We start from the raw sequence: 24,347 nt of genomic DNA, 5'->3' as shown, positions 1-24,347 counted from the left end.
GAAAGAGATTTACGTGAGAGGAAGGGGTAGCAACAAACAAGATAAGATTTAGCAAAGGTCCATGAATAGTGAAACTTTATACACACACACACACACACACACATATATATTTAGATGCTGGGGTGTTGGAATGGCTGGAAGGAGATAAATGACATGGTGGAACTATAACCTGTAACATCCTTTGAAATTTGCTCTATAGCTACTCATTGAATTGTGCTTTGAAAGCCTTCGTCTTTCTGTATATACCTTATATTGCATAATGGGGAAAGAACTGAGACTATGGAACTGCAATCCACAATTTTTTTAATTACCTATATAACTGCTTGTCAAGCTGCACATTGAAAGTTAAAACCTTTTTGCATGTATGATACATTTTACAATAATGGAAATAGCTGAAGTTGTGGAACTGTGACCCGTGACATTTTTTGAAATTTGCTCTCTAACTACTTGTTGAATCGTACTTTGAAAGTTACCATTATTATGCATATATGTTAAAGTTCATAATTAAAAAAAAAGTCCAAGACTATGTCATAGTCACCTTTAATTCCCAGGACCTAGCTCAGCATCCAGCACACAGTAGAAACTCAATAAATGGTTGTTGAATTGGATATGACCATAAGTGTGATAAAACTGGTTCCTAACTCTGCTTAAGGTTCTAGGATCAGAAAGTGCTCATGAACCTTATGGGGCCCAGCTTTTTCACCAGTAAATTAAAGAGCAGTAGAGATTACTAGAGATCATGCAATCTCTATGGATCATTTATTTATTGATAAGGAGTCACGTCAGAACTAAATAAACCAGGATCAGTAGTTTTTTATAACATAGGAGAGTCACTTTTTCCTGTATATTAAAGGAATTGAAGAAGTATACTCTTTACAATTTTACAACTAAAAATGCTTTGTTCATGGAGAGATAACATATGCAAAATATACTTACTTTTTTTCTTTATGGCTGCCAATTCTTGCTCAATTCTAAGACAGATAGACTGTGTGAGTTCAAAAGATATCCTCTGAAAAGCATCAAAATCTTCCACTGTAAACACATGGGTCTCAACAGGAGGAGAGGCAATTGCTTCTAATTCAGAGCGAACGGCATCCTTCACACCAACTGCAAAGATCTCAACATCTGAGTTCCTCAGTTTTATAGCAGGATCTCTGAAAGCATCTGATGATTTCCCATCAGTGATAAGAATCATGACCTTCGGTACGTTGCTTCTTGAACCCTTGCTGGGCACAAATATTTTCTCTCTGACGTAAGTCATTGCTTTTCCAGTGTTAGTAGATCCTCCTCTGTATGGGAAGGTGTTTACTGCTTCAATTATGTCTTCAACTTTGGTGAATTTTTTCAAAGTGAACTCAGTATGAGGATCCCGACTATACTGGACAAGACTTATCTGTACCCTATTTGGAGAAATCTCAAAACTTTTTATGAGAACTTCCAAAAAAGCTCTAACTTTAACAAAGTTTGCAATCCCAATGCTGTAGGAACCATCAACCAAAAACACAATATCAGCTTTTATATCCACACCACGTGAGCATTCTGTAAAGAGAAAGACAGCCCATTAAAGTCCAACAGATATGAATGAATCATTAAAACATAGATAAATGTTTTTCTTTGAAAGCATGCTTCTTAAAAAAAAATCTATTGCAAATATTTTATTTAAAACTAAGTCTGAAACAACAAGGCATACTGTCAACTGGACATTCAATATTCCAAACTTAACAATACATCTATTAACTTACCCACTTGAACTTTCATTGGCTGAGTCTTCTCCATTATTGAAACAGGTTCACTGGATGTCAGTCCCTTCAAGGCAGAAACACTGATCTGGTACTCCGTGTCTGCTGAGAGGTCTCTTACACTGAGTGTGGTCGTCTGAGGGCCCACACTCAGAGCATGCTGTCTGCTTCCAGGTCTCATTGGAGTGAAGAGGACTTTGTAGCCACTCACAGGGCTAGGAGATGGATCCCAATTCAGCTTAATGTATTTTGATGAGACTTCCAAAGCCATCAAGTTTGAAGGAGGCTCAATAACTTAAAAAAAAAAAAAAATGAGCAGAGAAGTTATGAAAAACAGTGAGATGCAACCCTATTAATAAAGTGTTTAGGTTTGGGTCTTCATTCTCCATATTCAGATTAATTGGGATTACATCCAGAAGAGATGACTACCCCAAAATCCACCTGTACCCATCAAACCAAAAGTGATTCGGTGTCTGATTTTCCGTGGGGGAGCTGAGAAGTTTCAGGAAAGAGGAAGCTCCTGGAAGAATTAATTTTTGGACATAATATGCCTAACTCTTCTCTAGGGCCATGTTTTCAGTTCTGGTTTTGGGTGTTTTATGAATTACCTTTGTACTCAGGCACAAAATAGGCACTCAATAAATATTTGTTAAATCATCAATTGCTCAATTCTTCCAAGAGATTTTCTCTTTTAATAATACCATAAAACTACAGTTTTAAAAGAACTTTATTATATGCGAAGAAAAAGAAAGCATTCAGCAGTTTTTAAATAACAGGTTCTATAGTTTTAAACAATTTTCTGCCAACTTATTTCAAGGTGAAAAAAGTTCAGCTATGTTCATAGCACAACCAAACAGAAGTGAAAACAATGGTTTGTAAAATGCATATTGACAAGTAAATATTGATAATCTAAACTTTTCCATCCTTACTCAGTGTGGAGCATAGTCATGCACTTAGCAGATAATATAAAGTATTTTTAGACATTTCTGATCAAATATTCAAAATTGTAGATTTGTCAATGGAATCAAATTCCCAGGAGATATACTTCTAATGTTTTAGAAGTCAGCCTACAAAAAGTGGATTCAAAAGCAGTTATAAGTTTACTCTCTCCTCTACAAGTAAATCAGATATAGTGTATAAAAACATCTAAAGAAGTGAAAACTCATGGGAAAGAAGCAACAGATGTGCCAACTGGAAGTTTGGCCAAACTTTTTGAGTGATGTGGAGGCAGTACAGGGAACAGAAGCCTCAGGCTGAAGCCAGGGGAAGAGAGGAGGCTTGAAGAAAAGTGTGAACACCTGTGGTGTAGGGCCCTGCTCTCCATACAAGTAGAGTTCAAACAGAAAGGCAGAACAAAAGGTTGGCCTACCCTTGCATACATGCAAGTGCACCCCAGTGGAGACATGGGATGAATCAGAATGTTGTAAAAGGCTGAGTAAAGAGAGGCTAATCAGAGAAACGGTGAGGTGATGGACTATATAAAAATAAAGAGCCAAAAAGTGAGACATCAAGCAATAAAGCAAAAAAGTTCTGAGACAGCATTAGCACAATGAACATTGCCAAGACATATGGGCATTGGAGACTTACAAGTTTGTAAGATTGAAGACATAGCTGTTTAGAACATTTTTTATCACTTCTTGATTCTAAGCTAAGAGAAGAACAATCATGGAAAAATATAAGGGCTTCTAATAGTGACTTTTTAACACCCAAAAAGATGCTTAGGAAATGCCTTTGGATGTGGCTTTTCTTCCTCACATGTATTTAGAATTAGTAACTGATAGAAATGGGAAAATTTCCCAGATTTTGGGAAGATCAAATTGACTGATCTTTTGAAATATTCCTAAAAGCTTTGAAAACATTACACAGAGTATGATGATGGAAAACCCTTTTCCTTAGCCGGTTAATGTAAACATGCTGGTATTTTAAGTTGCAGAAAGCTAAATAAGTGTCTTCCCTGCCAAAGTTTAAATCAGAGTGCAGGATAATTAAAGCAATTAATAGAGCACCATGATCATGGACAGACACTCAAAGTGCACAAAAGGGTCTTGGAGAAAAGAACAAATAAAATCTTGTCCAAAAAATATTTTTTAAGAACTTCAGAGTCATATAAACATTGAATGTTCTACTGGGAAGGAGGGGAAATACAAATGGTATCTAAAAGTTGAATTACTGAAAAGCAATACAAATGGAATATGCAATTGGAGAATCACTGAAAGATATGTTTGAGTAAATACATCTATTTGTAGGCTACCTCTAAAGCTATAAATGTCATCTAAACACAGGTGAACACAACAAACAATCCACTTACCTTCTTCTCCACTAACCAATTCACCAAGTTGTTCATCAACCCCTGAGCACACCTGGGAGATTATTTCATTCTGAATATCCACAATTGCATCAAAGTTGGCCACATTGAAAACATGACTCAGTGAAGGAATAGAGGCAATTTGTTTCAGTTCTTTTGCATCTGCAGCTTTAATGCCTTAAAAACAAAAGACAAGGGTATACAGAAAAGGGAAACGTGCTGACTTGAGGAAGTTCTTTGCTTTCTCAGTCTTTCACGAGTAAAGACATTTTCAAATCCTTACTAAGTCATAAACCAGGATTGCTTTGCTTCATAACCAATGTGCAACTGTTCATATGACAAAGGCACTTTATAAGTGCACATCAAGTGGCCAGCCAAATAGGAAACCAAATGATTAGTAAAACAGAATGGGCTCTCATCCCGACCAGGCCAACACTTGTCCCTGCCATCTGTAAAGATAATACTTTTTTCTTCCAGAGTTCTGAATGTGTTGCAGCCTCTGAATTCTTCAAGTATTACATAAGCTAGGAAATCCATAAAAAACACCTAATGATCATACAAGGAGGCTGTTTATTAAAGTCATTGGCCCAGCATTTTTTGAAAAGTAGTGAGCTTGTCAAGAATGTGAATACTGCTTCATTTAATGCATACGATAAGGGAAATGCATAAGGGAAATAGATAAGCAAAATTTTTACTCCAAGAATATTTGGCTTCATACTACACTATAAAATGCAGCATAAACTTCTAATAGCATCCTTCCTTGAAGAATCAATACTTTATCTTCCTAAGCATTAAGTGTTTTGTAGTACTAAAAGGAAAAACTTAACCTACCCAAAGAGAAAACTTCAACCCCGATATTGCGAAGCTCTCTTGCTGGAATTTCCACTTCATCCTGGGATTTGCCATCCGTAATAACAATTGCCACTTTAGGAAAGCCAGCTCTTGCTCCAGCTGATTCCGTAAAAGTATTTTTAATTAAGTAATCAATAGCATCCCCTGAAGTGAAAAACAAGAGTGTTCATTTACTCTGCACTAGAGTATTGCCAAAGTCAAAACTATGTGATTAATTTCAAAGTTATTTAATATGTGATAATTGTGCAATGCTTAATTTCTTTCCTGAACAGATATTTCTTTTGTTTTAAACAATAACAAAACCTGAAAAACGTACCTGTCATTGTGTTGCCACCTTTGTATGGGATTTTTTTAATTGCAGCAAGAAGCTCATCCCTTTGGTAGTACTGATTTAAGTTAAATTCAGTCCTGGTGTCAGTGCTGTACTGGACAACTCCAACCCTTGTCTTCTCTTCCCCAATGTCAAAAGCAGACACAAGAGCAGCAATAAAGTCTAAAATGTACTTGAAATTATTTCTTCCCACACTCCATGAACCATCCACGAGGAAAACTAAATCAGTCCAGGCACTGACAGAGCATTCTGAAACATATTTGATATATTTTTAACGATGCCATTATTAATTTTATTACACATACACATTATATTAACTTTATCATGTATCATATCACAATATATTAGAAATAACAAACTAACAAAGCAATACTAAATGCAACACAATGTTTTATGTTTTGCTTTTAGTTGGCTGTTAGGGTCATGAAATGTTACCGTTTTAGCTAAAGGCATATTAATGTTTAGTTTCTCTTTTGGAAATTCTTTAATTGCTGGTTAAAAGAATGACACACTCGAGTTTTGTTTTTTCCAGCAGTTTAGGTGCATGAGCTGTATTCACATGTAGACAAACAATACTTGGGTCTCAAAAGTAATGCAACGTAAGTAAGCAGGCTAGCTGGTTACTTAACAAAGCAAGAGTCTGAAGTTGTGTCATATAAGCCTCTCAGTATCATCACAAGTAGTTTTGATAAGACTTTTGACATGCAAAATAGAGCATAAACCCAAGCAAAGAGCCCTGAACTTTCAGACAAGTTCAGACTTAACTTAAGTTTCAGACTTAACTTAAGTTCTCAACAAAGTGTAGAGAGAGCCCTAGATATTCCTGTTTGGTCAGTGGGAGACCTCAACTTTCAGATATCGTTTTCTGCAGCACAAAACATATAGTCGCATATTCAAGCATAAAAGGAAGATTTTGTAATTTTATTCCATTTCTTTTAGTTCAATAAAACCTAGAATTGTTTCATTTGCACCTAAAGTGTATGACACAATTTTTTTTAAGGATTAGGGAACTAAGGTGCCTACAGTTACGGGAGCATTTCAGTTCCTTTCAATTATTCCTACATTTTCATTTTGTTTATCTTCTAAGGAGGCTGAGGTATTAGATGATAAAGAAGAAAGCAACATTATTAATTTTTTTTAAAGAAACGGATATGTGTGTGTGTGTGTGTGTGTGTGTGTGTGTGGTATTCTGTGTATTATTTTGTCATGATCCCCAATTCTCTTCTTTCCACCAAAGTTTGCAGTAATATTCTCTCCTGAAGGTGCATTCTGGCTCCTTTAAATTAATCAGTGTTACATTGTAGGAGACTGTCATGGAGAAAAGGTCTCAGTTTAGTTTTGCCATTTTCAAAGGGCAACCTTTTAAAATGCTCTTTCAGCAGCTTACAACCTTTAACCCTAATAATCTCAGGCTTGATGAAATACTGTATTTGTAGATATGGTTAAAGGAAGAAAAACCTCATTCCATAAGATAAATATGAGCTCCATTTAACTTCTGATATCTGGTTTAGCATACATAATATGCTGATCTTGTGCTCTGCTGTTTGTCCAATATGATGCAATAGTACCAATATCAATTTCAGAAAGAAGGACTGAATATGCTTTTTGATGATGAAATCTGATGTACGATATTTATAGTGGCATGTTTTTTATTCTCATGAGAAATTAAGTATTAATTGTGCTGTACATTTGTTCTTAGCATATATTGAAGTTTTGACCAAATATGTTAAAGCTCATGCTTTGCCATTTAAATTTCACAGAAGTTGTTGAGCTCAAATATATCCTACATCCAGCTGTAGATATTTGTCAAAAATTGTTTAAATTTTGTACATAGTTATACTGTTTATAAGCCACTGTGCTGAACAGTATTCGAGTTACTATATAATATGACTTTACACAAGGAAATGCGTGGCTTTTGTTTTGTATTTTTTCAGTATAGAAGTATCTGCATCTAATTAAAATAAAGTTATCAGTAAAACTGGAAAAAAATAAAAATAAAAAATAAAAGCAATGGTTGCTTAAATCATTTTGTTCATTAGAACATATTCACACAAAACATGCACAAAAAGAATATAAATTTTCACTAGTACACATAGAAGCATTTTTTAAAGCCTTCATCAAGATGCATTTATATAACCATATGCCTTTAAATTATCATACAAGGCATTACATGAGAAGAGATAAATAGATTATATGACTTGCTCTGCAGGAACATACAATCCAAGAATTTATTTGTGCTATCAACCTATCTATTTTTATAAACTATATCCTCACTCTTCTCTGCCAGTAAAAATTGTATAAAACATCTGGGAGACATACAAAAGAAATGTAAACAAAGTATTTTCATTCCTTAGTATTTATCAATAAATATATACAAAATAATTGCAACATCACTATTCCCCTGCATTTACTATACATTGTCTAAAGTTTGCATTAGGGTTGGTCAGAGTGTTTAATGGCATCTAAGGGAAATAAAAAGCATAAATAGGATCAAAATAGGGCAAAAGATCTTGTTGTCCTAATTGTAATTGTATTTAAATTTGACAATGAAAGCCAACTTTTACTAACAAAGAGGTGAAAAACATTTAATTCAAAAGTAAAAGTCCATATGATATTTTTAACTACTAACAAGTATGACTGACTTATGCAGGTGAATGGGATTATCCTTCCTATCCTTTTGGTGTTTGGGGGGCAAGTTGGGTTTTCATGAAAATCTGTGTTTGTGAGGCAAGACTGGAGTGGATTTTCTGAAGATGTTTTTGCCCTGGCAGGCAGTTGGGTGGATAATAAAGGAGTACTGGGCTAGGAAAAGAAGAGGAAAAGGTCCTGGAAATTTTGCAAGACAATACAAATTGCACAGCTAATAATTTTTGCACACTATTTAAGGGGGCAAATTTTAATCTCGTAAAAAGCCAATATTTGGCATAATGCTTTGATTTAGAAGAAATATTGATGGTTTGGGGGCTGTATTAGCATTATAACTGATACTATAAACTTCATTTCAAATTTTTAGAATTCAGAAGAACAGTAAACAGTTACTTGGAGGAAAAATTCCCAGATAAGGGTCCTTTGTGTTTATAATCTTTTTATTGTCATCTTGGGTCATAAATCCAACTTTTACAAGGTGTCAAAATTAGCAGTCCAAGAAACCCCTTAAGAGGGTAGTCTTAAGGGGTTTCATCTTATTGGGTCCATCCCAGTAAGTCAGACAAAGCAGAATAAGACAAAGGGAGGCTAATAACTGGAAAATCTAGACTAAATAACATTGCTTTCATCTGATTACAAATGCATCAATTTATTAGGAAGATCCTAGAGAGACTCTGGAAAAGGTTAGAGCTGCCATCAACTAAGGCCATGTAAATATTCTAGCACTGAGCATGACACACATGTAGATTTAGAAATATATCTTCATCACAACTGAATTGCTTCAAACACAATGTGAGGGAATCTCTATCATACTCCAGCCCTTATATAACTCATTCATCCCTATGCTACCACGTATTTCTATCAGTTTGTCTGTGAGAAATGAGTTGAGTCCAGTGATCTGCTTTTATTCCTATCAGTCACCAAAATTCCACAGAAAAGTTTGCACACTCATTAAATTCAAAATGCTCCTAGTAAGAAGGATATTAAGTAAAGAGAATAGAAAATTGGTTAGAATATCAGGACTTAGGAATTCTGAACTGCTTAGTTATACATCACTCTTGTACCGTCTGTGCTTCTCCTAGATAAGTCTTATAAACATTAATATAGGAATAAACTTGATCTATATATATAATTGGAATATTTCCTATATTCTATATTTATGACTTCTAAAAATCCCAACAAAAGTAATAAGTGAAACACTCACTTTGTATCTCCGCTTTTCCACGTTTCTTATTCCCTGGCTTCGTCGGACCACCTGTTTGAACTGAATCAAAACCTAATTATTACAAAAGGAAATGAACTCAGGCAAATATCTCCTAAAAAGAGAATAAATACAGTATCTTTGCCTTTCAAACATATGGTCCATGCCCAGCTGGTCAGAGAATGCCACCAAATAATCATTCCCTTTCACATAAATTAGTTTTTGTAAAATTTTAGCTATATTTCCAAAAGACACTAACATTGTTGTCTGACAAAGCTTAATGTTTTTAATAGTTTACATTCGTAGCATTCCTGCTGCTTCCAGAGACCAGGGTTATAAATCAGAAACAAATTATTCACATCCACTAATACCTAGGTGAATAGAAAGAGTAGTTACTGCTGATATAAATAACTCTATATAATAACAGATTAAATCTGAAAGCCAGAGAAATCTTCTGCAAAATAAAAAGTATTATAAAAGTACTTGAATTCAACCGTGTGCTTACTTGTTAGTTGGCCTATAACTGGTACACTTTCTTCAAATTTGTCATATGAATTTATTGTCACCACATACTCTGTTTCAGGTACAAGATCTGTTAATAAAGTTTCAGTGATATCATCTGCAAGAGTAAATTCTCTAGTGGGCCCATCTGGAAAACAATATAAAAAGGAAAAATATGAATATAACAAAACACTTTTCACATTTAACGCAGCACAATGCAATGTAATTCTCAGATGTTCCCAAAATCTGAAATACTCATTTCTTTCAGAACATCCAAACATTATTTTTTACTGTCTCCCAACACTTAAATTTTGTATTTAAGAAATTCAGTAAATGGACTGATAATGTCTTGACTTGTTACAATCATATTCAATACTCGTTTAAGAAATCAAGAATTCTTCTAACAATACACCAGAATATCAAATTTAAAAACCCTCTCTTTTTTTTTTGGATGACTAATGGTAGATGACAAAATGTTATAAATGAGCTATAAAGTGGAAAAGAATTTAATTTGAAATGATACATTGGAGGAGAGCAGAAATAGAGAAAACAAAATCAACTCAATGAAAACAAACCCCATAGTCACAAATCAACTTCTAGTGGGACACAATTTGTGTGGAAGCAATCCACCCTCCACACTCACGGGGCTGGATTACCTGAATGGGTAACAGTGATCCTCTGAATTGTCTTAACTAGGTAGCAGACATTTCAAGTACCGTGTACCAAGTGTTCACTTATATATTGACAATTATGTACTTCCTTCTAGATTATTTTAATTCCTAATTTAACCAGGAAACAGTATTCCTGGGGACCAAATGCATATTAATGTCTTTAATTATAAAAAATTTTCATCAAAATATAAACAATTTAAAAAAGGTAACAGTTGTAATAGAACCCTGAGAAATAGAAAGCCTGGTTTACATGTGGAGACTGCAAAACCAACTAGGGCTCCCACTATGGTCACCAAGACACAGGAGTCTGTAGGCTGGGGTGGTCCCAGTGGGAGTATTGGGAATCAGTAATTTTTAACATCTGGAAACTGGATGGATTCTTTTTCAACTGCTATTCTGCTTTGGAAAGGAATAAATTAGTTAACTGCAAATATATTGGGGAAGAAAAGATTTAAGGGGGAGAAGAAATTAATTCTTGACCCCTTTATAAGTTCCCAGATATGATTTTTTTTTAAGTTTTCCAATTCCCTAGTAATCAGAATTTAAAATCCTTGGCATTTTTAAGGGCCATAAGATAACCACAGCTCTGTTGATAAGTTATGTTGACATCATCTAAATCTACACCTCTACATTCAGCCAAACAATCAAGACTTCCTCCTACCACTTGGCCAGTGCCAATGGATATACTGAACTTTCCCAGTCCATGTTAGAACTAAAAGTTAATTAACAGAGACTGGTTCTGCACAGCCAGGCAACAACATTAGCACTAAATGCGACTCTTGAGAACAACTAAAACAAGTTATTTATTCAAAGACTCCTAGCCTAGGATCTAAAGAATCCATATAGCCAAAGTAAATTATGTTTTTTAAGGTCTTGGATCAGTGTTTAGCAGGCCTGAAATCTGACAAATGACCATTTGAATCTCTGATTTCAAAGTTCAGTAGTTTCCAGAAATGTGTAAATTCTTGTCTTCTGTCATGGTAGCACACCATTATCCTAGAATAACGTGGAGGACCCTGGGTAAGGCATAACAACTCACTTCATCACTTGACACTTTAATGTTTTTCAACATTAAATAATTTAAATAATTCAAGAAGAATGACAAGAATTGAGAATTCTAATTTATAATATCAAAGATTGTGTGCAATATTCTAACCAGGTTTTTTAAAAAGGATGTTTTTAATAATATCAGCTTAGCATAGGAAACCATGTTAATAAAACCCAACAGTACCCAAGTATAATAATGGGTATTGGGATGGAAACCTGGAAACCTGGGTGCACCAAGTATCTGGTGATATCCAAATCCCTTGAGCTATCTAAAGCACAGCTTCTTCATGAAATGGGAGGAAGTGAGGAGACTGGATTATATCATTTCTGACATCTCTGTTCTATAACCCCATCATCCTGAAACTTACCCGTTGTAGGGTCCACTGTTATTCTGTAACCCACAATTGGATCAGCTGGTTTTTCCCATGACATGTGAACAGTATTTTCATCTATAATTTTAAAATTCAAGTCTGAAGGAGGGTCAACTGCAAAAAGAGAGTCGATGGTATTAATTACATTTTCCAATATCACAAAATAGTGAATTTAAATAATAAAGAATGTGTTGAGCAAAGCATACTAAAATTGTCTTTGCATAAATTTGTTTCCAACAAATATAAAAGATATCTTGTTGGATAAGAATAAAATTAAAAGCTGACAAGATATGACGAAACATCAGAGAGTATACATATTACAGAAGACAGCACAAAACACTTTTGATTCTTGAGTTGCTAGGTCATTCAAGAATGGCCAGCAAAATCAAGCAAGTAGAAACATATCTGGATACAAGTACATACAAGTACAATGAAATCACATTTAATAACCACATATGCAAACAATTCACATAACAATTAAAGGAATTTCAATGCATGCTGAGTGCATTTCAAACAAGCATGCCAAATCACAACCTGCTTAACAACCATAGAAGTGAATTTGGAGCATTGACATAATACTTTTTTTCCATAATGTGGAAAACAATCAATGGTATTTTTAGTTCAGTCTCTGCATTGCTGCTCTGTTAATTGTATTTTGATAAATCTCAATCTGTGGCAGAGATGAAAAAATTATTTTAATAAAAAGGAGACTCATGGGAAACTTAGCACTGTGATATCTCACAAGAAAATATACATTTAAATGTATATTCATATAGACAAATATTCAAAAATAATAAGGGATATTAATTTCTAATTATATAAACAGCGATAAGCAAATGTATATAAAATTAATATTCTGCCTGTTTACACCAACTTACTGTATGTTTCCACGGTGTAAACCAACACAACTATTCTCCTTGCAGCATGTGTACTCCATACTAGAAGTGGCATTTTAAATTAAAATGCCAGTATGGTCCTTTACAAAACAATGGTTAATTATGAAAAGACAACGTCAATGTCTATTTATGGACATTTACTCTCAGAATTTAAAGAAAACAGTGAAGAAGAATCAGTGACCTGAAGACATGACTGCGCATAAAAACTTGGAGAAGTAAATGACAGGAATAACTGAAAAGTACAGAAAGGAATAGTTTACATACAAAACTGTACAGCATCATGCATGTATCTATGAAATGCTGACTTGTTTTTAGTTTCCCACAATGAACAAAAGCCTCCATGTACAATGGTCATTACACAAAGACGCTTCAGAAATATTTTATAATGATATTCTCTCTACAATGTTCATGCCTCATCATGCAGCATTGTACTGACTCACTGTCAGTGCATGGTCAGTGCATTAAAAATTATTACTTTTTAAGCAGGTCAACAAAGTAAGATGACTTTCAGCCATACTCTCTGTAAATATTTTAGTCTGAACGTAGTCCTTGTGAGTCAGAATTTTTGCATCTGTTTTGAGAGATTGCCATCTCCTTTTAGGTTTTTATAGAGGTCAATTGAAATGCAGTAGTAGCTTTGAGATATGAGTCATAGAATTTAACTGGGGTTAGGGATTTGTAATGTTAATAGCACATTTTAATGGAAATCAAACAAATTGAGCAAACATTTGCTTTAATGAACTGCTGCTTCCAACTGTAGGATATGGCTTTTTACTTTTATTGTATATTCTAGTACTGGAATGAATGTTATTTTCTTACTATCCATACACAGGCAGTGAGATTAGACTATTAATCTACATGCATAGTTTAATTTTCAACATTCTGCTGTCATTAACCAAACTGCAAGGTTTTGCTGTTGTCATCACTTAGTATAACAAGCATGCAACAGGTGTTAATAGGACAATAGGTATTGAGAATATCATTATAAAATATTGTTCCAGTAGCAATGGCTCAGGACAAATTTAATGCAAAGGCAGACACAACTGGCCTGAGCATGCTTAAAAATATCAGTACATGGAAAAACAGTACTACCAACCTTGGAAGGAAATTGACCTGATGCAGCAGACATTAGCTTAAAACTGCTGAAGGGCAGCAGCAGCCCACCTTGTTGATTTCCAAATGACCAGGATTCCAGATAAACTGAAAAATTGACTGTGGGGAAAAGCCTTTAACATTTCAGCGGATTTTTAAGGTGTTCATAGAAACTCAGATGTGGTACTTGACAATCGAAAATAGGAAAGAATGGCTGACCAGCATGTGTACAATAGAGTCCACTCAACTGTTCTTCTTCCTGATTTAATCACACCTACCGCCATTTAGCCTTGCCATTTTATTTACACTTTTTTGTTTCATAAAAAAAAATTACAAAGCAGGTATGAGCATGTGACCCATGTCAACTTGAATGAATGTGAAGTTTTTTATTAATTTTGAATAAAATTATATATAATTTTATATATAATTATATGTAATTATTTCATTTATCTAAAAGTAATTCACAACTACCATTGCATCATGACAAGCAGTGTCTTATGTGTTCCTTAAAACAATGGTGATGCTAGGATATTTCAAATATGAACCAACTACATGTGGCTTAGAATTGCAGAGTCATAGCTGCATAAAATGAGAATCTGAACCAAGATAAATACTAAAATATAAATAAGATAACAAAAAGATATAGATTTATAAAATTGGAATGCTGATAGTGAAGAGATTAAAGTTTTAAGTATACAGAACTCTAGTAATTTAATTTCATATTCATGAATAATGCTTTTTGACTATCAAAACACAATACTATAAAAGTCACATTCTGATGAGATTTTGTTACATAAATTGGCAGGATTTAGAACATTTCAGGAATGATAACAATAGCTAACATTTGCTGAGTGTCTACTATGTTATAGCCAGATTGGCAATCACTTCACAGATTGTCTCTTTTGTTCCTCAGAGCAACCCATCATGGTGGGCCTAATTGTCCATTATATGGGTGACTCAGTAAAACTCTGAGCCAATAAGGAGCAAGACTAACAATACCAGGGTCTGACTCCAAAGAATACAGTGGTCTACTGTACTGGATTTAATGTAAAAATGAAGAAGTATTTGAGTCAAAGATTAACTTTAGTAACAAATATTTTATACCTAGTTTCTATACACATATGTATTTCTCTACTCTCTGTTCTCTTACCAGAAGAACAAATGATGCCTGGTCAGCAATAACTATGTGGTACTCAGTGTCTCCAATTTAGATATTGATAGAATTTGGTATATTAAATTTACACTTGCTCAATAAATTTTAAAACTAAAGTGTCTACCTGTATATACAGTTAAGAAAAAACAATTAATTTTTCTCTATGATGGCATGTTTCCATTATGGATACATCCAAGAGCTTACCAACAATGGCAGAGTTGATGGATGAAACGATGAATGGTGGGAGGAGAATAGTCTAGTAAGTTCTAGTAAGTGTTCAAGATGTACTACAGATAAAGCAAAGCTTACAACACACTACTAAAACATTATATTGGTGAACAAGTAACACCTTTAGTTTGATCTTTAAGATAACAACACTGGAAAAGATATTATGGAAACCTTTAGAAATGTTCAAAGTGTAGTGAATTTATTCTACTTGATCAGCATTAATTTATAATGTATTTTCCATCCAAAGTTAGTAGAAATTTAATGATCTCTGACATGACATAGAAATTTTCATTTCATTTGTGTCTACATGATACCAAGCAATGGATTATTTTGCACACATTACAAAATGTATTCACTCATTAAAACTACTGGGTTGATTATTTGTCAAGCAAGAAGGAAGCACATGTAGCCAAATCAGCACTAAAGTAGTAGTAATAAAAGAACTGGATCTTATTGTTGCTTTGTTCCTAAGTAACTGTATTAGCTGATCTAGTTATTCAGCCTCTCTGGGCCTCATTTTCTTATTTGAAAAAAATGAGAGGATTAAAAGAGATGATCTCTAAATTCTCCTCTAGTTTGAGATCTCAGTTATAACATTAGTTAGATATAGGATTGTAGAACTATATATTAATTAGCTCTTAACTTACACAAAAAGCAAAGTTTATGCCTCAATTCACTGATGATTGGTAATATCCAGTATGATACATGGACCAAAAATAAACCATACATTATGGATTATACAGAGCACTGGCCAAATTATAAGGTCAATAAAATCTACACTGTGAGTAAAGATTACAAACACTGAAGGCAAAAAATAATAATTTTCACACCTATTTCATTAGGACAAAATAACTTATTATGAAAAATTTAGTTCCTGGAATAAATAGCCAGAGAAAAACAACAGGGTGAAGGTGGTGTCACTATAAAAAACAAGAAATGCAAAAAGTGAAGGACAAAACCGTTCAAATAATATTTTAAGATATTGGGTTTTCCACATATAAAAAAAATTAAATAGAAAATGGTCAGAAAAATATGTAAGGTACAAGAGTACAAATATGAGTAGCCAAAGAGGAAGCAAATTAACTATGGCTACTTTAGATCAAAGATCAAAATGGCATTGTAGGAAACAGGGTACAACTTGAAATTTTGAAATACCCCCAAAAGATAAATTTCACTGAGATTCTGTTTCCAGCCCACTGTCCCCAGAAAGTCTTTGGCTACAAATTTTGTTAACTCTTTGTGGGCTCCTGGGGCCACTTAGAGCTGTGCTATCCAGTACAGTAGCCAATAGTCACAGGAGGCTCTTGAGCACTTGAAATGTGGCCAGTCCAAATTGAGATGTGCTACAAGTATAAAATATGCACCCAATTTCAAAGACTTACTATCAGAAATGCAAACTATCTCCTTAGTGGTTTTTATATTGATTTACATGTTGATAATATTGTGGATATATGAGGTTAAATAAAATATAGTATAAAAATTAATTTTGCCTATTTCTTTTTTCTCTTTTAATGTGGCTACTAGAAAATTTTAAACTACGTATATGTCTTGCATTTGTGGTTCACATTGTATTTCTATTGGATGGTGTCAAACTAGAGAATAAGGCCAAAAGTATGAATCCTATGGAAATATACTTATTAAATACTGACCTGAGGAAAAGGTGAGGGTAGACAAGGAAGGATACAGTTTAAGAAAGCAAAAGAAAGATATGTACCATCTAGAAATACAAACACATTAAAGAGATAAAATATGAAAAGTAATGTCTATAGTAAAATGTTCCTTATAACTGCACTTTACTAACCAGCCACTATCCAATTCAGCATTGATTTTTTCCATTTACATCATTTCCAACCTAATTCCTTTCCCAAGAATTCTCAAATAGTTCTGATTTTCAAATAACTATTTTCTTAATGAGCAATAAATGGGCCCTTTCAGTGAATTATCTAAAAATATCTTCACTAGGGCTTCCAGAAATTCATCAAATAAAATTCCTTCCTAACAATGACATAGAAAGTAATATTCAAGACAACCTCATCTGGATATTATTTCAGAGGCCACTCTAAAGAGCTTCTACACTCCCAAAATACTAATCACATAGGAAGAATCGGCTTGTTTCCCTCACTTTTTTCAACATTCCATATATATTTTGGCATGTAAGCTTTTCCCAATCTTAATTTTTTGTACCTGCAGCCTGGACCTGGGAAACCAAAAACATGAAAGAACCTACTTTTCCATAACCTCTCAAAAAACACAAACCACCCTGGAACTTCTACACCTGTCATGTGAAGGAGTATTTATTTATTTATTTTTTCCCTTAACTCTATCTGGGGACATTCTTTAGGGGGAAAAAATGTTAAAAGATGTCTTTAACGGCATCACCCCATTTACCTTGCATAATAATATATGTAGTTCGACAGGTTTGATAGGTCTCCAATGATAACTGAGGAACCACAGAAGCCCACAATAGGTTAATATATGTAAGTAGATTGATTAGTGAATACTGAACACTGAGACATTTCTAACCTAAAAATCAAAGCATCAAGTTCACACACGAAGAAGAAAAAAATGTAGTTGAAAATCTGACAAAAGTTGTATTTTACAATGATGGAAATAGATGAAGTTGTATAACTGTGAACCATGGCATTCTTTGAAATTTGCTCTCTACTTGTTAAACCGTACTTCGAAAGTTATCAGTTACGTATATGTTAAAGTTCACAATTAAAAAAATGCATTAAAAATTAAGGCATCAAGTTCACAATCAAAAAGAATAAACTGAAGTTGAAAATCTGACAAAAGTCCTTCATTTCTTAGAGGACGGGGCCAAACGGAGTCGCGCCGTAGAGCAGGAGCCCAGAAACCCATCTGCAACCTCCTGACCACCTCCGCGCTCAGGTCAGAGGGTACTGGAAGGAGGACCCGGCTCTTCTGGCTCCAGCTTGCTTCGGGGACTGGGAATCTGGGCTCAGAGCTAATCTATCTGCACCGGGCTGGGCCTGGGCCTGGGCCAAGCACCTCGGAACCCCCGCAAACCAAACCGGGTAAGCCGCGACCCTGAACCACGCGAACACACCCGGGCCCACTATCTTTGCTCACCACCCATCCCCTGGGCAGTCTGGCTGCTGGCTGGTTTGCTGCACCGTCTGCCTAGCCGACTGAGCTCCCCACAAAACACACACACACGTGTAGAGCCGGCGCTGTTGGAGTCTTTTATTTCGTGCTGTCACCGAGGTCGCAGCCCGGAGCCAGGTAATTACCAGACTCGCAAGCGGGCGCGGCCGCGCTCCGGCGCTTCTGGGTGCCTCCCGGAGGTGTCCTGTCCGTAGAGCTAGGTGCGCCGCCGCCCTCTCCAGAGGGGGCTGGTCCTCTCCGAAGGCGACATTGTAGGCGTCGGTGTGGACAGCACACCGCAGAGACAAGTGCAAGAAGACCACACAGCACTGTACGGGATGGACTAAGCAGAACACGAAAGAGCTGGACTTGAGAGCTGGGAAATGGACAAACCTCAGGAGAAGGGGGCGTTCCTCTGGAGGAGAGAAACCACCGGAGAAAACACGAAGCGTAGGGAAAGCAGAACAAGCAATGCAGGCAAGAAAGATTTGGTTTTTTTTTTTTTTTCCTTTCTCAAATTCTATATTGTCACCGGGGGAGGAGAAAGGAAGAGCCTTTTACCTTCTGCCTCAATGGAAGACAGGAGCAGGGCCGCGCCCAGGGCGGCGAGTGCTTGGGGAAGCCTGGTCTTCATACTCCGCCTCCGGGCTCACAGCCGCATGAAGGGACCTGCGGGAGGAAGCAGTGACCGCATCAGAACCAGGCCGAGGCAGGCCTGGGGCCAGGCAGTCAGGCCCTCGCGTGGAACCAGGTTAGAACTGGAGTCTGGAGTGGGCCCAGCATCCTGCCAGATCTGCCTTAATAACCACAGGGCCCAGCCTGGCACATAATGGGCCTGTTGTGGAGAAGTGAAAATCAAATTCATCAACAGAAGTTGGATAGTGGCACTGAGAGAGAGTTCAACTTTAAAGAGGGTCCTGTTTTCCTGAAGGCTGGTCCTGCTTAACATCCTGGTGAAGGCCTTACCAGGTCCCACAAGACTTCATCCTGCCTGGGTGATGGCTAATTCAGAGATCATTTTATCCGTGTCTCAACTAAATGTCTCCTCCATCTGGGGGTTTTATTTGGTTGCTTTTTCCCAGCTGCTGAACTCTTTAGGTAACTACTTTAATGATCTCAGGGTCATTTGGAAAAGTATAATCTCTTTACTCTCTTTTTATTCTTTTGTTTTGCCTACAAATATGCAGCTCTTTAAGGTCTGAAATGGATTATACAGAAATATGTAAGGCGCAGCTGAAACCTGACCCTGCTGCTAGCTAAGATGTTTTCACATCTGATAAATCCTTTACTCAAACCGAGGAGAAAACAACTCTAAAATACACAATGAAAAGAGACAAGGAGAAGAGAAACACCCTTGTCTGTTTTCCCAAGACTTTTTTTATCATAATTCTAAGTCACAATTAATGTTTGCATTTCATGTTCATTTATCCAGAAAAGTTACAGGTACATATGCTCCAGTGGAGAATATATTCTATTCTGATTTTTTCTTACTCTGTACTAGATTAATTCCTTGCACAATAGGTGCTTAATCCATGTTGGGAGGATGTGATCTTCTAAAATCTTCTAAGGTCCAATCCAGAGACAAAAGCTACTAGCAAAGCACTGAACTGGGAAGCTTCCAAAGGCAAAACATAAAAAGAAAGTTGATCCTGAAGTACATAAATTATTGTAAGGCAACAGGCTAAGCCTCATGAAAATGCAGAGGTGAGGGGTCTGTCTTACTTGGGAATTCAAAAATAAGCCAAAGCTCCAGACCTTTTTGAGAAAAGAAACTGACAAGCTCCAACCAGGTCTCTCCAAATTATTGGCACAGTGTATTAGGTCAGCTTTCCTCTGGCCTAAGTGTAAATTGCATTTTAAATGTCTGATGAGCAGGCATGCCAAATTGCCCAAGGATCCTTTTCTTGAAGCCAAAATTAAAATTTTGGCTCTGCTCCGGGGATCCAAGGGCTCCAGCAATTTCTTTCTTCCTAATTAACAACTCTTTGACATTTTTAACCCTCTTCTATATCAGTAAAAAGCAAGAGGTAAGACTGGCCCATTGTTCCCGTCTTCTGGCCTCAAGTTCGCTATAATAATTTCCAACTCAGTTGGCAGTCGTGCTCGCGAAAAGTTAAAGGCTGATGGTCGACCCACCAAAAGTTATGTGCAGATTTTTTTTTTTCTTAAGCCGCTGAACTCTACAAAAACCTGGGCACTGGAAGCGCTTTTATCTGGGTCTAGAGCGCCACCTATTGACTACCTGAATCATCAGCAAGAATGAATTATCCTGCATCGGGGTAGCAGAATGCACAGTTCAGCCCGCCAGCCAGCCAGGCATTCCGTCCAGATATGTTTTACAAAATGAAAAGTTTTCTCTCCTTTTAGCCAAAACATTTATTTGAATGCTTAGCAACACTTCATTGAGCATTCTCAGACATAAATATCTCAAAGCAGCCACCCCTACGTGGCAGAGAGGATTCCCTCACTTCACCCTCATGAATGAAAATGAGTCAGTTGGGGGAGAGGGAGGAACTATTCCTCTTCCGCCAACTCGCCCTTCCCCCACCCCCTGCGGGAAGAAGCCAATTTCTTAACCCCCGCATCAAATTTTTAAAAATAGTAATAGTAATCCCCTCTGGCAGGGTCCCTGAAAATCCCGTGCGCGTCTCCTACCTCCTCTCCTCCCCACTGAGACCTTGACCTTAGCCAAGGGCGAGCTTAGCGCTCGTTTCCTTTCTTTTCGCATCTCTCCCTACAAAGCGCACGAAAGAAGGTCGCAGAGTCCGGGAAAGGGGAATGGGGAGAGGATGTCCCGGAAGCCCCAAACTAGTCATCTGAGGGTCCAGATTTGGAGCATCTCTTCCGCTCCCCCGCCCCGAGTCCCCGCTCTGTAAATGCACCCGAAACTTCACCATCTAAGATTTAGGGTGGTAACCGCCTCACGGGTCCCACAGACTCCGAGTAGGGCCTCGACCAATGCACCCAGAAGGCGTCAAGGGCGGCAGTTTTCTCCGGGAGCTGAGGAAAGCAGACTTTTGGCCAAGGCTGTGTCCTCTACAGTTTCCCTAACCCAACCCTTCGGATGCTTTGAAAAGCAGAGGAGGAAGGAGCCAGAATACTCGACTAGGAATCTGTCTTGAGATGCCACACACACCCGCGCAGCCTCGACGAGCTGCAGAGTACTCAGTCGGCCCTCCAAAGAATTCCGCGGAGTTCGTCACCCAGAATACTTTCCCAGCACCCTCGCTGCACGCCGGCACTCCCCGGCAAAGCTGCAGCCCCGAGATAATGAGGGACGGCAGGCTACAGAAACCGGCGCACCCTTTTCATTGTAATCGACAGCATCTATAGATGAAATTTCTCTACAAACGGAAACATTAAACAGAGGGCTTAGTTATGCACACACAGCCGCCCTACATCAGCTTTTAAGAAAAGCCGAATTTCCTTCACCCTCAATAACCCAAACGAACCACAAAACCCTAATACACCAGAGCAAAACTCAGGCATGTACGTCTCCACACTTATCTGTCCAAACGGTCCCTGCCCAAGAAGCCCAACAGCTCAGGCGGAGTAAGGAGCGAGGAGAAGTAAGTTTCCCTGGTTATCTTTAGGAGGATGGGGTGGGGAGAAAGGAGCTCGAACCTGGACCGACCTGAGGCGGTGGTGACAGAGGTAGCGTCGGCGGCAGCGGCTTTCCCGTGTGGGGGAAGCCCGCGTTCGGTTTGACCCTCGCGCGCCCCGGGGATTGACGCTGCGCCCAGGAGCACCTGGCGGCACCCGGGCGGTGGGCAGTGGCAGGGCGGCCGCGAAGGAGGAAGAAGACCCCGGGAGGAACGGCGGGCGCGACTGGGCGGGCGCGGAAGGTCCCAGACGGCAGCTGCCGGCGCGCGGGCGCGTCTGGGGCAGCTTGCCTTTGCTGAGTGGAAAGAGGCTCCCCGCCGCGGGCTACTTAATAGAGAGAGGGCTGTTCCCAGCTCTCAGTTTACTCGGTTACGAAACGCCTGAGAAGGTGGACGGTTGCCACAGGGTGATGTATGCTCCTCCGGCGGTGAAGGAGGTCTACTTTTGGGAACGTGTGCATACTTCGAGCATTCCTTCAGCGTGAGGTGGCGATCGCCGTAGTAGCAGTGCCCCGCCGGGGGACGGGAAGGGGGGGAGAGGGCGGGAAACGGGGACTGCTGCAGCGGGGTTCATTGCCAAGGGAAGCCGCACACTCCTCCGCTTGGGGCGGGCTCGGGAGCTCGGGTTTCTGTGTCCGTGCGATTTCCTTTAATGAATTTGTTTTTCTAAATTAAGAACAATGTGAAGAGAGCGACTCTCATTTTCACAACTGCGAGGACGTGTAACCCCACATCCCGCACCCTATCCTAACCCTATCCCCCATCATCTCCACCTCCACCTTCCTCCCCCTCCGTCCTGGGTGCACTTAAAAGCCATTTACAGGGTTTCCATTAACTAACTGTCTGCGCACGCGGCGCGCCTTCTTTTTCGATCTCAAAGCTGCGATTGGAAACCCGGTCAACAGCCCGCGCGGGACTCAGTACTGGAATGGCTTTCCCAGTCCTGTCTCGCTCCCCTGGTGCTTCAACATGGAATCTGGAAGCTTAGTTTGAGCCAAAAGGGAGGGCGAGAAAAAAAACTATGAAAGCCGGGGTCTTCAGAACAGGAAGCCGTTTAGGAACAAGTTACATCCACCATAGAGATTTCTCACTGGGGCCGAAGCAAAACCTGGTCCGGGAGGAGTCGCCCGATAAAAGGCTCTGCCCCGAGAGTCCAAGGGGACGAAAGGGAGTAGGTTTGAGAGCCGAAGACAAGTCCCCCGCCGCCGCCACGAGGGGCTGACCTGCCAGCACCGTCGCCTCTTTTTACCGCTTCCCCTGCGCGTTGGCCACGAGCAGAGAGCCTGGCAACAGGGTTGCCAAGCTGTACTGGGAGCACCGGATTTGGAAGCGCGGTGCACATACACTATAGCATAATAAAAGCGCTCCCGGAAGGGTTCCGATTACAGACATTCGTGCGCTCAGCACAGGCCCTGGTCCCTATGGCGTCTTGAAACCCAGGGTTATCCCTGCGAAGTTGAGGTACCGAGGCTAGGGTGGGACCGGGTCCCTGGAATTGACCGCCCCCAATGGTAGAAGTGGAGGTATTGTCTCCAGTGCAAACCTCTCTTCCCTCTTTGGTCCAAGATCTGCAAATTTGGCCTTCCCTCCACCTGGAGTAATGGCATCCGAACTTGGCTTTAGAAGGACAGGAACCAGTAGAGCAACACCCCACCCCCACCCCACCCCTGCTCCCTGCACTTCGCCCCATACGTAGGTTCCCACCAACGAGAGCCAGAGGAAGCAAAAGGGAACACTAGAGGGAGAGAATGGAGAAAAATGAAAAACAGGAATCTCCACCTCTGCACATTCCCGGAGCATATATGGCCCACTCGAAGTCCAGCTGGGTAGCTTGCACAAAGGGGTCACACATGCTCACTGCATAGGCTTTCTTCCCTCCAGACCCTCACAACTCCAGTGCTTGCGAGCGTGTCCTGGTAGTGGATTAACCCGACGTGAGCACTGCAGGGCGCGGGCTGCCATGCAGCCAAGTCAGGCTTGTGGAGACATCGCCACGGTACCAGCAAGCCCCGATTGCGAGCCTGAAGAGACCGGGCCTCAGAACCCGGGCCAGCCCTTCACCCACATAAGCGCAAGTCTGGGAGCCCCGCCCAACCCAAGCTCAGAGACGCGCGGGGGCGGGTGGCAGCCACAAAGACCCAGCCCCGGAACAAGGAGGTCCCGCGGCGCCCGGGCGTGCTGAGCCGCGCCCGCGGATGTGCTCGCTGGCCCGAAGGCCTGGAACTCCCAGGGAAGCCCCGGAACATTGATGCTCCCTGTCTAGGAAAGGAAGACTGCCGCGTTGCGCGCACGCCCAGCCTGGTTGGGGTTGCGTTTGGCCCAGGTGTTTTCTCTGTGTGCTTTTCGTTATGCACTTTTAAATTTGTGATGGCGGTGTTATTATTGTCTGGGGAGCATATAACTTTCGGTGTTGTTTGTCTTGGTTTAAAAAAAGAGTTCTGTTGATTTGGCTCAGAATTGCAAAAGCATCTGTCTGTCGGGAAACCGAACAGTCATCCTCCGAAGAGCCGAAGGCAGTCGCCGGCTTCCTCTTCCTAAGGCTGGAAGCCGCAGGCTGGGTGGAAGGGGAGGCTGCCCCAGAGAGCGTGCACATTGCAACGCTCT

At 39.2% G+C, this 24,347-nt stretch overlaps 1 protein-coding gene across 1 annotated transcript in view; it reads right to left on the bottom strand.

The window, feature by feature from the left end:
- Positions 1-23,646, bottom strand: part of COL12A1 (collagen type XII alpha 1 chain) — a 138,167-nt gene extending 114,521 nt beyond the window's left edge. Inside the window, 10 exon segments of the mRNA XM_037844017.1 lie at positions 937-1,539; positions 1,743-2,033; positions 4,048-4,221; positions 4,876-5,040; positions 5,213-5,476; positions 9,078-9,137; positions 9,580-9,723; positions 11,662-11,778; positions 18,703-18,810; positions 23,523-23,646. Coding sequence (XP_037699945.1) covers positions 937-1,539; positions 1,743-2,033; positions 4,048-4,221; positions 4,876-5,040; positions 5,213-5,476; positions 9,078-9,137; positions 9,580-9,723; positions 11,662-11,778; positions 18,703-18,775 — 1,891 coding nt within the window. The 5' untranslated portion in view covers positions 18,776-18,810; positions 23,523-23,646.
- Positions 23,647-24,347: the final 701 nt, after the last annotated feature.

This window comes from Choloepus didactylus, chromosome 7, assembly GCF_015220235.1.
Source record: "Choloepus didactylus isolate mChoDid1 chromosome 7, mChoDid1.pri, whole genome shotgun sequence".
In the NCBI taxonomy this organism is placed as follows: domain Eukaryota; kingdom Metazoa; phylum Chordata; class Mammalia; order Pilosa; family Megalonychidae; genus Choloepus; species Choloepus didactylus.
The sequence above is the reverse complement of the archived record's forward strand: the minus strand, read 5'-3'. Positions and strand labels throughout refer to the sequence as shown.